Source organism: Rousettus aegyptiacus, unplaced genomic scaffold (genome assembly GCF_014176215.1).
Source record: "Rousettus aegyptiacus isolate mRouAeg1 unplaced genomic scaffold, mRouAeg1.p scaffold_m13_p_7, whole genome shotgun sequence".
In the NCBI taxonomy this organism is placed as follows: domain Eukaryota; kingdom Metazoa; phylum Chordata; class Mammalia; order Chiroptera; family Pteropodidae; genus Rousettus; species Rousettus aegyptiacus.
In genome coordinates this window covers 44,811,238-44,826,463 of record NW_023416310.1, presented here as the reverse complement: position 1 = coordinate 44,826,463, position 15,226 = coordinate 44,811,238, and the positions used below count along the sequence as shown (strand labels likewise).

At 37.7% G+C, this 15,226-nt stretch overlaps 1 protein-coding gene across 15 annotated transcripts in view; it reads left to right on the top strand.

Moving 5' to 3' along the window:
- AAK1 (AP2 associated kinase 1) overlaps nucleotides 1-15,226 on the top strand; it is a 151,884-nt gene that overhangs the window by 129,100 nt on the left and 7,558 nt on the right. For 6 of the 15 annotated variants that reach the window (XM_036224965.1, XM_036224966.1, XM_036224969.1 and 3 more), the window contains 4 exons: nucleotides 1,555-1,656; nucleotides 2,681-2,782; nucleotides 4,164-4,274; nucleotides 5,817-5,927. The exons of 3 other annotated variants lie outside the window; for them this stretch is intronic. In XM_036224965.1, the coding sequence (XP_036080858.1) occupies nucleotides 1,555-1,656; nucleotides 2,681-2,782; nucleotides 4,164-4,274; nucleotides 5,817-5,927 (426 nt within the window). Of the gene's footprint in view, nucleotides 1-1,554; nucleotides 1,657-2,680; nucleotides 2,783-4,163; nucleotides 4,275-5,816; nucleotides 5,928-6,854; nucleotides 14,952-15,226 lie in introns of those variants that run through there. 6 more of the 15 variants (XM_016128440.2, XM_016128439.2, XM_036224970.1 and 3 more) reach the window with 4 other exon arrangements.

Genomic DNA, 15,226 nt, shown 5'->3' with positions numbered 1-15,226 from the left:
AGAAATGTAGCATTTAATTCACAGATATCTACATGCCATATACTCCAAAGATGATAATAAATTGGTTTCAAATGTTAAAATGTCCTTTACTGCAGTGTTAATTGTACCAAATTATCTTGACAAGACACTAAACTCCATTATTTTGTTTCATTCGTGTAGTTATAAGTTACACATCATCTAAAATTTAGTTTCTATCCCTCAGTGAGTAGCAGTTTTGCCTTTACTTATCTCGATTCCTGACAGCCTATAGGAATACAGGTTCCTTAAAATGTCATATACACATTCTTGAACCTTAGTTGCTTCTTTTTCTCAAACATCTTAATTTTAGTTTTATCTTAATTGCATTTTGTCTCTGCGATAGAAAAAATTTTGTTGATAGGCCTTTAATTGGGCAAGATATAGAAGTTATGTGGTCTCAGTCTCTTTGTAAGTAAAAGGCAGTATGAGCTCTTAATTCTTTTCTTTCTACATGATTCTTTTCATTATTTTGTTTCAAGTTAATGCTCTACCTTTAATAGGTTTAAAGGTAAATGGAGAATTGTTCATGGATCAGGGCTAAAGAAATTGTTTTGGAAGGAGTCTTAATATTATATAAGTGTGTCAAATCTGGTGGCTTCTGATGTCCTTTTGTTTCTTAGCCAAAAGACATCAAAAGTAACCCATCTGCAGGCTTAAGTGACTTGTGAGATTTGACCTTAGAATAATAAGAATACCAGCATGTCACAGACTCTCAGTTGGCAGACAGTAAATGATTATTGAAGTTAACTTAGGCATGATTTGATATATTCTGTTGGTGAGCATTTTTAAATGCAAGTTAAAAAAGAGAGAGAGATTCAAAACTAAGCCCAAGAAGGGATATGCATATGTTTATGGCAGCCTTATATTTAATAAAAAAGACCAAATGTCAACTAGTAAACCAATAAAATATACGTTTATACAGTAGAACACTACTCAGCAATAAAACAGAAAAAACTACTGATACATGCCATAATATGCAGATATCTCAAAAGCATTATGATAAACAAAAGACACCAGACAGAAAAGATGAGTTACGGTATGGTTCCATTTATAGGAAATCCTAGAACAAGCAAACTGTGGGGCCAGAAAGCAGATCAGTTGGTACCAGGGTCTGGGGGTGAGAGAAAGGCATTGATTAGAAAGGGGCACAAGGGTATTTTGGGGGGTATTTTAGAAATGTTCTACATCATTATTTCACTAGTGCTTATGTGAATGTGAACATTTGTTAAAACTCATCAAATTGTACAGTTAAAATGGTGATGTTTATTCAGTGTGACCTGTACCACAAATTTAAAAACAGACAAATCCAGGCCAGTATCTCGAATGCCTCACAAAGTAATTAGTTAGGAAAATAATCATTTTCAAACTTTAAACTTAGCTTGTTTTTTAAAAGATACTAGCACTGTTCATTTTTATGATAAATCCATACAAGATTTTGATCCCTAAAATGTATTTGCATAGAAAACAGTAAATGATCATCTTGTTTTAATATCTCATTGCATTTTTGCTTTCTCTTTACCTTTCTGCCCAACCTAGAAAAACTAATTGAGGGACTCAAATCTCCTGACACTTCTCTTCTGCTCCCTGACCTCTTGCCTATGACAGATCCTTTTGGTAGCACTTCCGATGCTGTAATTGGTAAAGTCATCGTCTCTGTTTCTTTAGTCATGCATGACGTGTGTATCTATTTCAAGAATGATAACTGTTAACAGGTCCCCAGTGAATAGCCCTGATGAGGAGTGAAAATGCCACCAGGCCCCCTGGTTTAGAGCAATGCCTTGTGCTAACCCAGAAGCCAAGGCTATTTAACCTCCCTTTTGTCACCCCAGATCAAGTGTTTACTCTGTCTTCCAGGAGTACAACACTGTTATTTTTCCTTTGTCGCTATCCTGAGATTTCTAGAGTAATTACTTACGAATAAGGAGAATTGTGGTAAAATTCATATTTAGTTACAAAAACTTCGTGAAAAAGTTGGTTTCAGTTTGGACCTCACCTTTGGCAGATTCTTCTTCTGAGAAAACACATGCCTAGTGATGAAGCACCAGGTGTAGAATCCAGGCCAGAGGCTTGGTCTGCTTGCCCTTGAATTTCCCTATGTTCTAACCACAGGCAAGCAAGACTTACAAAATGCTCAGGGACCCTGTACTCCAGAGACACAAAGTCCTAGAACTCAGAAAGGCCATGACCTTATGGAGAGATGAGCCTCTAGCTGGAGGAGGTCACATAGTGCAGAATACCTCCCAGGTACATCATGGGAAGGGATTTGAGAAGGACTAGTAGCCTTTACAAGGCACAGAAGATGTGAAAGGCCCCCAAGTTTATCTCTTAAGAAAAGCAAAATTATTAGAAGATATTAAGGTGCTTTTCAGTCAGTATCTTCTGACATGGACAAGATTTCCTGAGTGGCTCACATTCTGCATTTATCTTTAAAAACTGAGAATCACCAAGACTAGCCACAGTGGTTAACCTTGCACAGCCATGCTCTATCAGTGAAGCCCAGACACTCAAAGCCGCAGAAATGAAGTAACTTACTGTGCTTTCCATTTCACCTGACACTGGCATTTTAGAGACCTGTAGAAGAAAGCCTTCACAGAATTGTCCAAAGGACCTCTGACTGCCTTTTCTTATCCTTTATTCTCCTTTCTTAATGCTGTTACCAAAGAAAAGGCTGATGTTGCCGTTGAGAGTCTCATACCAGGACTGGAGCCCCCAGCGCCCCAGCGCCTCCCATCTCAGACGGAGTCTGTGACCTCGAACCGCACAGGTCAGTCAGGAGTCTCTACTGCTGCAGGGACCTGTCAATGTGTGGGGCCCCCAAAGCCAGTCTTCGACCCACAGCAGATGGTCCTGGACTTATTTTCAGCCTGGTTAATTCCTCTTAGAAGGGATGTTCTGTATTGTTACAGCCCCAGCTTCTAGATGTTGAGCGATGTGTTTCCTCACTGAAAAACAGAGTACTTTTTGGAACCATGTTCTTTGTGGAGTGATCCCAGGGCTTTCTCTGGTTACAGTCCTTCTTTATTCAAGATTTTTTTTCACTGGTGGCAGGTTCCCTCCACCTCCTTAATCTTAAAGAACTCTGCTGAGTTATAAGGACACCCTTAACTCCTCCAGGTTACTGAGCAGTCTTTCCTACCTAACAATGTCAGTGATAGCCATGGAGCCTGTGTTCCGGATATGGACATTCTATTCCCAGCACAGTCCTTTAATCATATATAGGTAGGTGATTTACAGTTAAATTATGGGCACAGTTGAAATCTTCCCTGGTTCCGGCATTGTTTTTACCCAAATTTCAAAGTGCACTCTTAGTAGAATTCTTTAACTGCCCATAAATAACAGATTTGATAACCTTCATTTTTATTGAGTCCATAATTACCTTGATAAAGTGTCCCATTTTCTAACTTGGGATAGAAACAATTAAGAGTATAGGAAGTATAAAAATTAACTCATCCAGGTAAAAAAAAAAAATTAATGTAAAAGACGATATAGTTTCTTTTCCTTGTGCTTATTTGGTCATTTTTTCCCAGAAAGTAATTCATGTGTTAAAATACTTGAACTCTGAATTTTGTTTTCTTTCTGTTCTTTCACTAAAAGCAAAATTACATGGTCAAAGGAGCAATTCAAATGTAAACAACTACTGAGAGGCAAGATCATTCTGTTTTGAAGAGGAATCTGGTTGAGTTCTAGAAAGTACTGTTTTATCGTGTCATATTCTGCTGCTAATCAGCCAGAGACTACCCCTTTCTGGTCAGCTTGGATACTTCATCCTGTCGTATAACTTTTTCCTGTGAATGTTTAGCGAAAGCTTACGTGGAATTCCTAGTTGCAAAATGGCATTTGCTGAGAACTGAGTTGTTAAAGTTTTTTTGGCATCCAAATCACATACATGTTTAACCAGTAACCTCTGAGTGAAAAAAACTTTTTCACATTTATATATTAACGTTAAGAAGCATCCAGAAATACAAGTATGTGTAGGTGAAATCTGGAGTGCTTAACGTGTTTCTTTTGGTTTTCTTTCCCCTGCCTTGGCTCCTATGTATAACTTGTAAATGCGGTAACTTAAAGGCTACGGTCTAATCTCATGTATTGTTGTGTGTACCATTTAATGCCATCACTGACCTGGGACGCTGTTAATCTGGACTCAGACTCTCTCACTGGGGAAGATTCCCTCATCGATTGCTCTCTGCTTTCTAACCCTACTACTGACCTTCTGGAAGAGTTTGCCCCCATAGCAGTCTCTGCTGCAGCCCATAAAGGTAAATACTTTCTTCTTCTTGGGCCCACATATATCCTTGGAAGAGGAGAACTGAACAACTCCTGAAATTTTTCCTTACCAAAAATCTTTGCTGTGAAGTGTTTTAACCACCTCCTTACGAGGAAAACTTGAGTTTGTATTTTCAACCACAGTGTTATAGTCCCTCTCAGTAAGAATATTTAGTAAGGCTTACAAAACGTGGATGGTGGAGGTATTGCTTGCTGGCAGTCACCCGGAATACAGATAATCCATGTAGTCAGTTCAAGTAGATGGTTGAGTTGACTAGCCACTGACTGACTATAATTATTAATAAGATACTTGTTGGCCTTAGAACTTAAAATTGTTTCATCAAATCTGATGTAAAATTTTAGGGTAGTGATAATCAAGACATCATTCCTCAAAAGTTGGTCCTCAAAGGTTGAATCTGTAAAAGTTTTTAATTTTAGTTAACCTTTGAGTTATGATTGATTACTGGGTTTCTCTTTCTAATCTGTCATTTTCACTTCTTAGTCTTTGGTTACTACTGGTTTGAAATTCTGTTGGACAGAGGTAGCTTGAAATAAGTTCTCTTCAGTGAGTAGTTTGTCAAAGTGATAGGCACAATGCCTGGCTTACTGTATGCAGGCATTCACTAAACTTTCTGTGTTTGGGCAGTGGAAGTGGTTTTCTGGCAGAAGCAAATTCATAGAAAAGCAATAGCTTAAGTACTTTCTGAAGGAAGTTCAAGAAGGAAGTCTCCCCAGATGATTAAAAAGTAATTAGCCTGTGGTTTGCAGTGGTAAAAGCTGAGCTTTGGTTTTTTCCCCTTTATGACATTAAAATTATGTTTTTATATAGCATGTAGAAAGAAGTTACCTTTTAACCAAGTACATCTGGCAGGAGTGTGTCAGCGGCAATATATAATTACAGAGAAGCAGTACTTGCAAAATAGGTGCTCAGCTAGTACTTGTAGAATAGTCTTAATTAGAAGGGATTAGAATATTGTAGCAAACTTCTGCTTGAAATCTCAGTGCATGTGATCTTGTGCCCCAATATTACCTGAGGTAACAGAGTTATTTTAAATATCCCATTCACAAGGCAGTGAGTCCTTTCAGAAGCATTTTGTTTGCCTTGTGTATATATATATAGCAATTAAAGAGTGACTGAACCTGTTCTTGCCCCTGGTTTTGACTTTCTCAAATATTGTTAGTCAGGCCTCTTTGTTTGCTAGATAAATGACTAATTCCTGTGCTTTTGTGAATTACTGATGTTGAAGATATACCTCACAATAACTACAATTAATAGTCTTATAATGGTAGGGAGAATTCCTCCTATAACCCTTCTCCTTAATCATTTATGAAAGTCTTAACATGGCCAACTCTAAAGCATTTTTTTCTGTTTCCCTGAGTTTTCCAATTTTGCTACTTTTATTTCAACTAAGCATTTTCATCTTTAAAAACTGCAGTGATTGTACAGTTGGGAACTTTGTGCCTCTTACATGTTCTCTCATTTGCTAATCTCTGCCTCTGTTGTTTCTGCTTGTGTACTTGCATTCTGTATTAAGCTGCAGAAGATAGTAATCTCATCTCAGGTTTTGATGTCCCTGAGGGCTCGGACAAGGTGGCAGAAGATGAGTTTGACCCTATTCCTGTATTGATAACCAAAAACCCACAAGGTAAGAAAGAGAGGATGGGGAAAAGAGAAGAGCTTGACATCAGCTCTCTACAGAATAGTAGTGTACCTAATCTACAAGGGGGGAAAAAAACAGCATTTAATGAAGGAAATTGAGGGTAATGACAGTCATTGTCAGCTGGACCAGTATAGGTAGGTAGCGATAACAGATATAGAGATACCACTAGTGGTATCTTAAAGCCTGACCATGGTGTTTCTTTAGAGAGAGGAAAAGTATATAATGGTTTGTCCAAAAGCTGGTTTTTACAAAGTATCAAGCTAAAAATAAAGTGATCTTCAGTCCATGGAAACCTGAAGGCATATATCAAAAAAAAAAAAAAAAAAACACTGAACATTTTTTTATCATGATTAGAACAATCTGTAATAAATATTCTTCCCAAAGACATTAACCATGGTGCTTTGGTATCATTTGCATCTTTTAGATATTCGCAGATCATACTTTTTCCTCTTTGATGCATTAAAATCATTTGAACATGCCACAAAACACTGAATTGCATAGAACCATCTATATATTTTTTTAAAGCATGTTTTTATGGCAGTGGTCTTAACTGTTTTCTCCCCAAAGCAAAAATTATTGATTTTTACTTTATCAGGCAGATGACTTAGTGTTATCAGGAAGTTAGTGTGCAGCCAGCAGTTCTCAGGCAAAATATATATTCTTTTGAAAATAGCATCCTCTTTGCAAGATGTCCTGCATATAGTATGGTGTGCACACAGTGCCTGAACGTTTGGTGGGAGGTGGTAGACACCTAATTTATATGTTTAAAATCGACATGTAAGAGTTTGCATATGTAAATTGTTGCTTCTCTAGGGTTTTGTTTTGGTTTGGTTTTTTCTCCTTTGCTTGCTCTGCACATCTAAACCTTAACCCTCTGTGTTTTGTACTGAATTCCTATCTCTCCACTTCCAGGTGGGCACTCTAGAAACAGCAGTGGGAGCTCTGAGTCCAGTCTTCCCAACCTAGCCAGGTCTTTACTGCTGGTGGATCAGCTCATAGACCTGTAGCCGAGACCCAGTAGCAGATGCAGTTCTGTAACCTTCATACCGTAATATACATTTTTGTTACGGAATTATGAGAAAAATGATTTTTTAAAAATCTGCAAATAAGGGGCCCTCTAGCCCTTATCTCCTACCCCTTGCCTTCTCCTGTAGAAACGATAAGGAAAGAAAATCACTTTGGCCCTCCAGGTAGTCCTTGGCCAGTTCCTCCCTGTCAGTTTGCTGTGTTTTCTCATTACAATTCTTCAATAGCATTATCTTAAATCAAGCGCTAGATGCCATGAGCTTCACCTCTGCTGGAATCAACTCCACCAAAAGCTTAACTGTAACTGAAACTAGTGAATTGACATCTTTGCCTCATTCTTGCTAGGAATGGCCTCCTAAATCAATCCTCCCAACCCGTCTCCTTTGGCCAGATGCTGATGAGTGTGTTTCTCTGTTTTTGTTTTTATCCTGCTGCATCATTATGAAGACATGGCTTCTTCAGGTGGTCTTAACTCTAGGCAGTAGCCCGGAGATGGGTGTGTGGTTTAAGAGAGGGTAAAACTGACTGACTGATGGTACATGTTCGAAAAAGAGAAAGTGAGCCCAGCTCTAGCCAACCAACTCTGACCTTGACTTAGCCAAGGGATTTTCCACCCCATGCAACCTGCCCAGCATTCGTCCAGCAATCTGGCTTCCATTGAACTGTGATCTCAGATCTGGAGACGTGACTGCAAGTACTTGAGATCCTTGGATAAAATGTGTACATTATATAATTCCCAAGTATTGCCATGCCTTTTCATGTTAACTGTCCCAAGCCAGGATCTCAGAATCAGACCAAAACAAGACAATGGTGGTAATATGATACCTTTTATTAGAAGACTTTTCACTGGGGGGTGGATGGGGAAGGGGAAGGAATTGTAGCAGAAACAGATGTATTTTTCTTGTGATTTTTATTTTGAATCAAATATTGTAAATTGTGTATAAATGAAGACGCTGAATAGTTGTTTCCACTTGGCGTTTCAAGTTCGATATCAGGTGTCTGTACAGGGTTTTGATCTCTTTCCCTTGTATAACTACACAGCAATCGTACAGTGTAACATATGGAATCATTTTGAGTAGACTTGTGTGTTGCTATAAGCTTTCAAACAGGTCCTCTGTCTTTGTAGATTAAGCATGTTGTTTATTTTCAGATAATCAGAAATAAGTATGCTGATGAGCTAGGCACAATTAGACTCTGGCTACTTAACCTTTCTTCCTCTCTGATGTTTAAATTGAAAGATACAGCCAGTGAAATATGTTAGTTGGTTTTCTTTGGCTTCCTAGATTAAAAAAAAAAAGAAAACGAAGCCTAGCTCCTCACTAACCTTAGAATATTGTTCATAAAATAAGTAAAGGGCCCTGCGCTGACATGACAACATGCCTCATAATCACCCTCCGTATATGTCCTTATGCACTGAAGTGTATTTTTTTCCTTACTTTGAAAGCAGTTTTTTAAAGTTACCCCTGTGAAAAGAGGCGGGCACAGAAAGCCCCGCCGCAGCCCCTTCCTTGAGTGCCGTCTTCCGCCATCAGAAGGGAAACTCTTAGTTGATAAGATTTGTACAAATAAAATTCCGAGTCCACTTGCCTGTTTCTCTATCTAGTACATTTGTTTCTTCTTCCTCACGTTTGCACTTTAAGGGGAAAGGAAAAGCTGAACAGCAACGACAGTCTGCAAAACACTGCACCTCGGAGGTCAAGCTTTGACCCCAGCAACATGCAAGCAGCCTTTGAAAGGCATCAGAGGAAAAGTCTGAATCTTTCAGTCTTCCTTCTGACTTTAAATACTTCCCGTGCCAGCCGAAACTAGATGAGCTAAGTAAAGGCCTCTATGAGGATATGGATCATTTCCAAATTGAGGGAGGCACAACTTTCCCGCTGAGGATAAAAAAAAAAAGGCACCCTTGAAGAGCTCTCCGTGATTGGATAGCAGTGAAAATGGAACTTGGTTTCCCCCCTTACGGACAGGAATATTATTGAAGGTCAAAATTGTATTCTTTTTCCTGCACATAGAAAGAATGTATAAGCTAATGAAGGAAATGTTTATTTTTAAATAAGAATAATGTTTATGCCTATGTTTTCCAATTTGATTTTTTCATGCATACATCTTAGAAATATAATGAAATATGTAGTTTCTCGAAACCATGAAGTATACAGTCTAGAAATTAGGTGTCTCTAAATTGTTCCTTTGGTGCATTCCCTGTAATTATATTGATATATATTATCTAATCATCTGGCTCAATAAAGCTTATTGGAGACTGTTAACGAAAAGAACAGACTAGAAGCCAGAGACTGGGTGGAGGAGGCCTGAGGGAGATAATAGCATGAAATTCTTTAGGAGTAAGGCCTTAAAAGGGAGAACTATTTTTGTGTTAAGGAATATAAGTGAGTGACTCAGTGAATGAGGCCTTTTGGTGTATAGCATCATCCCTGAGCTAAAAGAGTTTATTTGAGATGAGTGTAGTGTGCTGATAATTGATAGACCTATTAAACTATAGACTGAGCTATAAGAGGGACCTAGAGACCATCTTCTAGTCCATCCACTTCATTTTACAAGTATAGGACCTGAGGCAGGGTAGGCCACCTGGGATCTCATCCAGACCTCTGCCAGTCACTATCTGAATGACGTTCAGCAGGTGCATCACTTCTCAGAGCTGCTGCTCTTGTTTGTACAATGATGAGTTTGAACTGAACTAGGTGGTCTTTAAGATTATAGAATTCTAGGGTTCTAAGTGTATATTATTATGCTTTGGGAGGACTGTGAAGGATTTATATATCCTGATGTTCTTCAATTATCTAATGTAATTCTTACTATTATATAGCAGTATTGACATTTTAGAGAATTATAATGGACTTTTACTAACCTAGGTTGCTCTTTCTTGGTTATCTGAATAGAAGCCTAAATGGTCACAGAATTTTGGACATAAATGTTCCTTTTTTTAGTTTCCTTACCCCCCCCCCCCGTGTTTCTCTCATACACACACACAAACACACAGTACAACAAAACAATATCGGATTTCGATTCTTTTAAAAATGTTTAATCAATTATCCGCTATTTAAAAATGGACAAATACTATGAGCATGTTTCTGATTTGCTTTTATTTCAACTAAACAAGAGTAGGAGCTATACCAAAAAAAAAAAAAAAAAAAAATGAATTTTTTTACCCTTTAGAGCATTCAAATAACTAGATTGCTAAATTCAAGTCCTAACGTTTTAAAAAACACAGGCCTCAGAGGAGATAAGGTTTAAATGGGCACTTATAAATATGATTATAATTAATGATTACTTTAGCAGGTATGTCAGAATTTTGAGATCTAATTGATGTTCCCTTCAAAGGCATCTAGTTTTACTTGAGAAGTTAATACTTATTCGAATGATGCTGCCATCATTTAAGTTACTTTGAAACTCCTGTTCTTAGAAATAACATTAAGGAAGGTAATAAGGTATTAAGAAATCCATTATACTGTTATCTAATTAGTATTGCTTTTAGCATCTGAAAATATGTTCCCTTTCTTGATCTACTTTTTCTACCACTCTTGGTTCTGTGTAACATTTAGCTATTTTTAAAAGCAAAACCAATACCCTAAGATGAAAAGTGGTTACTACTGAAGGTAGTAAAAAGAAAAATTCACAGAATATACCTTATAAAGTAACAATGATCATTCTTAATTTCTTTAATATTCTGAATAAGGAAATGTCTGTAATTTTGCCCTATAATATGGTTTAGAAAGTTGAAAGATAAGTGTTTTAAAATACCTCTGAAACAGGTTGTCACTTAGTTCTGTGTCATTTGAGATGGGACTTAGCTCTTCCTAAATTAGAATTATAGAACTTGGATTGCTAATAATTATAGGGGAGCAAACACAAAAAAGAACCTGTATTTCTCCAGATGGATTGTTAATTTTGTTTATACTACTTTTTCCCACTCTCCTGGCAGATAATTGATCATTTTGATTCAAACCAACCCAGTCTTCCCCTAGATCAGGAAGTTTTCCTTCAGCAGTGCTGTGGGAAGCAAGGGACCTTTGGGGTTACCTCAGCCCAGAGGTATGGAGGGATCTGAGTTCAGCTGAACAAATGCATGCTCTAGATTGGTTGGACCAAAATAAAGTTCCCATGATGATGATCTCCTGGAGCCTTTAAGTTTCTCAGTCTATAAGATTATCAGGATCTATAGCCACTAACTCAGAATTTGAGGATAAAAATGACAGGATTGCTTCCATTCAAATTAAAAATAAATTAAATAAATAAATAAATAAATAAATAAATAAATAAATAAATAAATACTGAATTAAGCAAATTAGAGGCTGCCAAGCAGAACAGAGAAAAAAATCACATGGATATTTAAAATGGAATCTTTACTCAAACACTTCAGGTATTACAAAGCTATATCTTTTATTCCTCTCTAGAGACTGTAATTTTTTTTTTACCAACACAGAATTAGCCTTTTCCTTTTCCATGCTAGTAATGTTCCTGGATACGCTTGGCTTTTTTGAGTCAGAATGAATTCCGGATGACTTCCATTTCAAATCTGTAACAAGATACTATTTTGTTTCTCCTGGGTTTCCTTTCACTGAAGTAGGGGAGGGAGGTCCTTTTGATAATACAAAGTTACCAAACGGTGGTAGTCGCTAGAATGGAAGACACTTCCTTGGTCCCCACTTGATGTAGAGTCCTGAATGTACTCTTTACCTACTAGTGTCCTGCTCTGCCCTATTGCATACCCCTTGTCACATGGTTGTATATTTACCACAGGTTTTTATCCCGTCCTCCACAAGAAGGCAAAGCAAACAGAGGTACATGAAGCCATCTTAGGCAGTAAAAGTGTGAGATTTGAACATTGCTACACAAGTATTGTATAAAAAACAAGTCTGTAAACAAATTTCTTATGTAAACATACAGGGGAATAAAGACTTTTATCTGTTCAAACAGGAGCATTGATGTTCAGAGATGTAAATAATTTCAAATAGCTGCTATTTTCCTGAGCTGAAAACCCACTTTTGCAAAAAGGATTTAAACATATTGTTGAATGACAGTAAGTACCTGTGTACAAGGGAAGTGGGGACTTGCTAAGGATATTTTAATGAGTCATGGCTACCCTAGCTTCACCCTGAGGTCAGGGAGGATAAAACCCATGTGAGCCTGCATTCAACATGACCAGACTCAGTTTGTAAAATGGAGCACAGATTTGCAGCTGTCCTCATTTAATCTTTAATATACCCAGGCCAATTTAATTAAACATTTTATGTTGGCAACAGCAGTTTTATACCCAGGGAGATGTCTCATTTAATTGCTCCATTGGCTTGAAGGCACATCATCACTAGCCAATGTTGTCTCCCATCAAATCCCTCATTCCTCAGTCTTGGGTTTTAATGCAGCATACAGTAGAACCAAATGCTTGATTTTATCACCTAAGCCAAAAGGTCATGGAAATTATTAGTTTGATATATGTCTCTTGATATCATGATTTGGCTCCAAGAGTGTAAACTTCACTTGGTGCTGCATTTTTTATGAAGGGATATTTTGCTTTCTACCTGCTAAATATATGAGAAGATTTCTCAATACTCCATGTTTTCATTTTCAGTTTTTGGCATGAAATATGCCTTTGAGACTCCTTGTAACTGTTATTTCAATTGATAACATAGGGGAAAGTGAACATTCAGATTGTGCACAATATGTTGCACTAAGGAATATCTAGCCTGAAATTTAAGTCTTCAGATTTCAATTTTCTAGAAAGCACTCTGATCACCCTCATTATATTCATCAGATAAAATTTCCAGGGTAAACCTATCCCAAGTCATTCAGCATTTTTCGTCATTTTGAAACTTAACAGGGAGCTGGTGAGGACAGTTGCCAAATCATTTATTTTTGGGACTCCTTTCCTACTCTCTGAAGTATGTGAGCTCTTACTGAAGTCTGTATCATTTGGAGCCTCGAAAATGGAGTTATCCCTAGTGGCAGTGTCAAAATTTGCTTAACCTTAACCTGAAACAGGCCTACGTCAGAGCAACAAAAAGAAGTATGTTTTGACCTCTTGCTTAATTTAATGGGCTAAACCAAAATAAAAAGAAACAGACCCAGTTGGAAGGAATTAGAAAAATGCCCTACCTTTGGCTTCATGATAAGGAAGAAGACCCTTTTGCAGACTGTGAGGCCAGCTCCTAGACTTAAGCCCCCTCCTCCTTCTGCAGGAACAGCTGGTTAGGCTTTATTGAGCTCTGGTCAACAGAGCGAGCATCTGTTACGCATACCATCAGTTACCAAAGGAACTAGGCCAGAGCATGAGGTTAAATTAGTGTAAATCCTTTATTACTACTAGGTAGACTGCTTCAAACACATTTTCCTTATGGTACAGGGCTATCTTCATATACAGGGACCATTCACCCTGAAAACATGGGCTTTCCCTCCAAGAACCCACTCGTGTTCCAAAAAAGACCTCTGACTCCTAAAAAGATTTAATATCTTCCATTTACAGTTACTTAGAATCTCCCCTTCTCTTGACTCTTTTGTTTCGTGTGCTACCACCACCAAAATTCCCAAGGGGATGTGGAAGTCTGTGTTCTTCCATATCTACCAGCATTGCTTTGGTCTCCAGAGTGCCAGGCTTAGAGACTTGCAAAAGGTGATTGCTCTGTCTCGGTCACACTGCACCTTTTCTAAAAAGAGTGGACAGTTTGAGAGACTTGGCCTTCTCAGGAGAATTTTTAAATGTATTTTTCCAATCCCATAAGCAGATACATACTGGAAGAGAGATATGAAACAGGTCTGACCTTGTTTTGAAGGACTGGAGATTAGTTTTCCTTTCAAACTCAATGTTATAGTATTTTTGTGACTGTGATTGTGAATTTTAAAAGTTGTTGGGACTTTAAGTCTGATTTTCCCATTACTTACCATGAAGGTCATAGAATATGCTCTGTCTTAGTAGGCTTTCAGTTTACTGTCCAAGCACCCACTTTTTAACAGAAGTAATTTTGATAAGTCGGGTATGTTCATCCATCCTGTTCAGCTCTAGGCATGGGCACCCCTACTTGGTACTTTACGGTTCTCACAATGCAATCTAAGACTCATCCAAAGTGTCCTAAGTTCTATAGGTAGCTGCTTTGGGGCAATCTGCACACAACTTGTTTTCACTGAATTCAATTTAAGTTTCCTGTAACACTAGTCAAACTAATGTAACTCCAGTCAAACTAGTGTTCATTTCCCTTGTTGACCTGTATCATGCCAGAGTTGGTCATTGGCTTGATAAAATTTATTTATTTTCCTAATGAGATATTTTGCTGCACTGCAGAACCAGCTTAATAAAACCAACTTTCAGGGTAGTTTTGGAAGATGAGAAATTATGCCGTGGTTTTGGCAACTGAAAACTTTGCCCAACTGATGCTATGTTAGAAAGTGGTTCAAGGAGTTTTGGGGGCCTTTCATACCACATTGCTTGGCAAATCTTATTTTGGAAAACTCCTTTTCCCCCTTTCATTTGAATTTTCTCCCAGAAATCACCATCTGGAAATCTCTGTGACATCTAATATCAATATACTTGCCTGAGAGGTTAGGATATATCTTTCTATATATATTGCAAAGGAAGTGTTTTAGCTAATGCTTTCCTATCATCATGCAGGTACACATATTAAAGTTGTATTACGAGAAAAAATTATCCTCTTCAGAATCATATTCTTCAAATACTATTCAGAAAGTCATTTGGTACCAGTACAGAATTTAACTTAAAGATTCTAATTTTAAATTTGCCTAATGCATTCAAACTACTAGAAAGAGAAATAAACATGGAGAGGGGCACCTTTTTTGTTTCTGGAAACAATATTTAAGGTCAGAAGTTTAAAAAGAAGCACTGCTAAAAAGTTATAGGCTTCAGAAAAGCATAGTATTTTTGTACAGCATCTTCTAAAATGTTCAACTCAACTCTCTACATCTCTTTATAATGTAATGTCTTTAAGAGACTGGTTTCCCAATAAACTGATTTTGATGCTGCTTCTGCTGTGTGCTGTGTGCTTAATTCAAGCAGAAACTTTATCGGGGGGATAAAGGTTACCAGCAGTTTCTAGGATCTAACGGTTTGCATAGAAGGGGGAGGGTAATGTGGGAAGAGGATGATTGGATTACCTCTGTCTAAAGGTTCTGAGTCATCTGTAGAATCCAAATCATTGAACCAAATGTCCTTATCCTGGTGGGTTGGGAAACAGATGATTGAAATGATACCTTTACCCCCAACCACCGTTTCTCTGGATTCTTCTTGCTTAGTTACA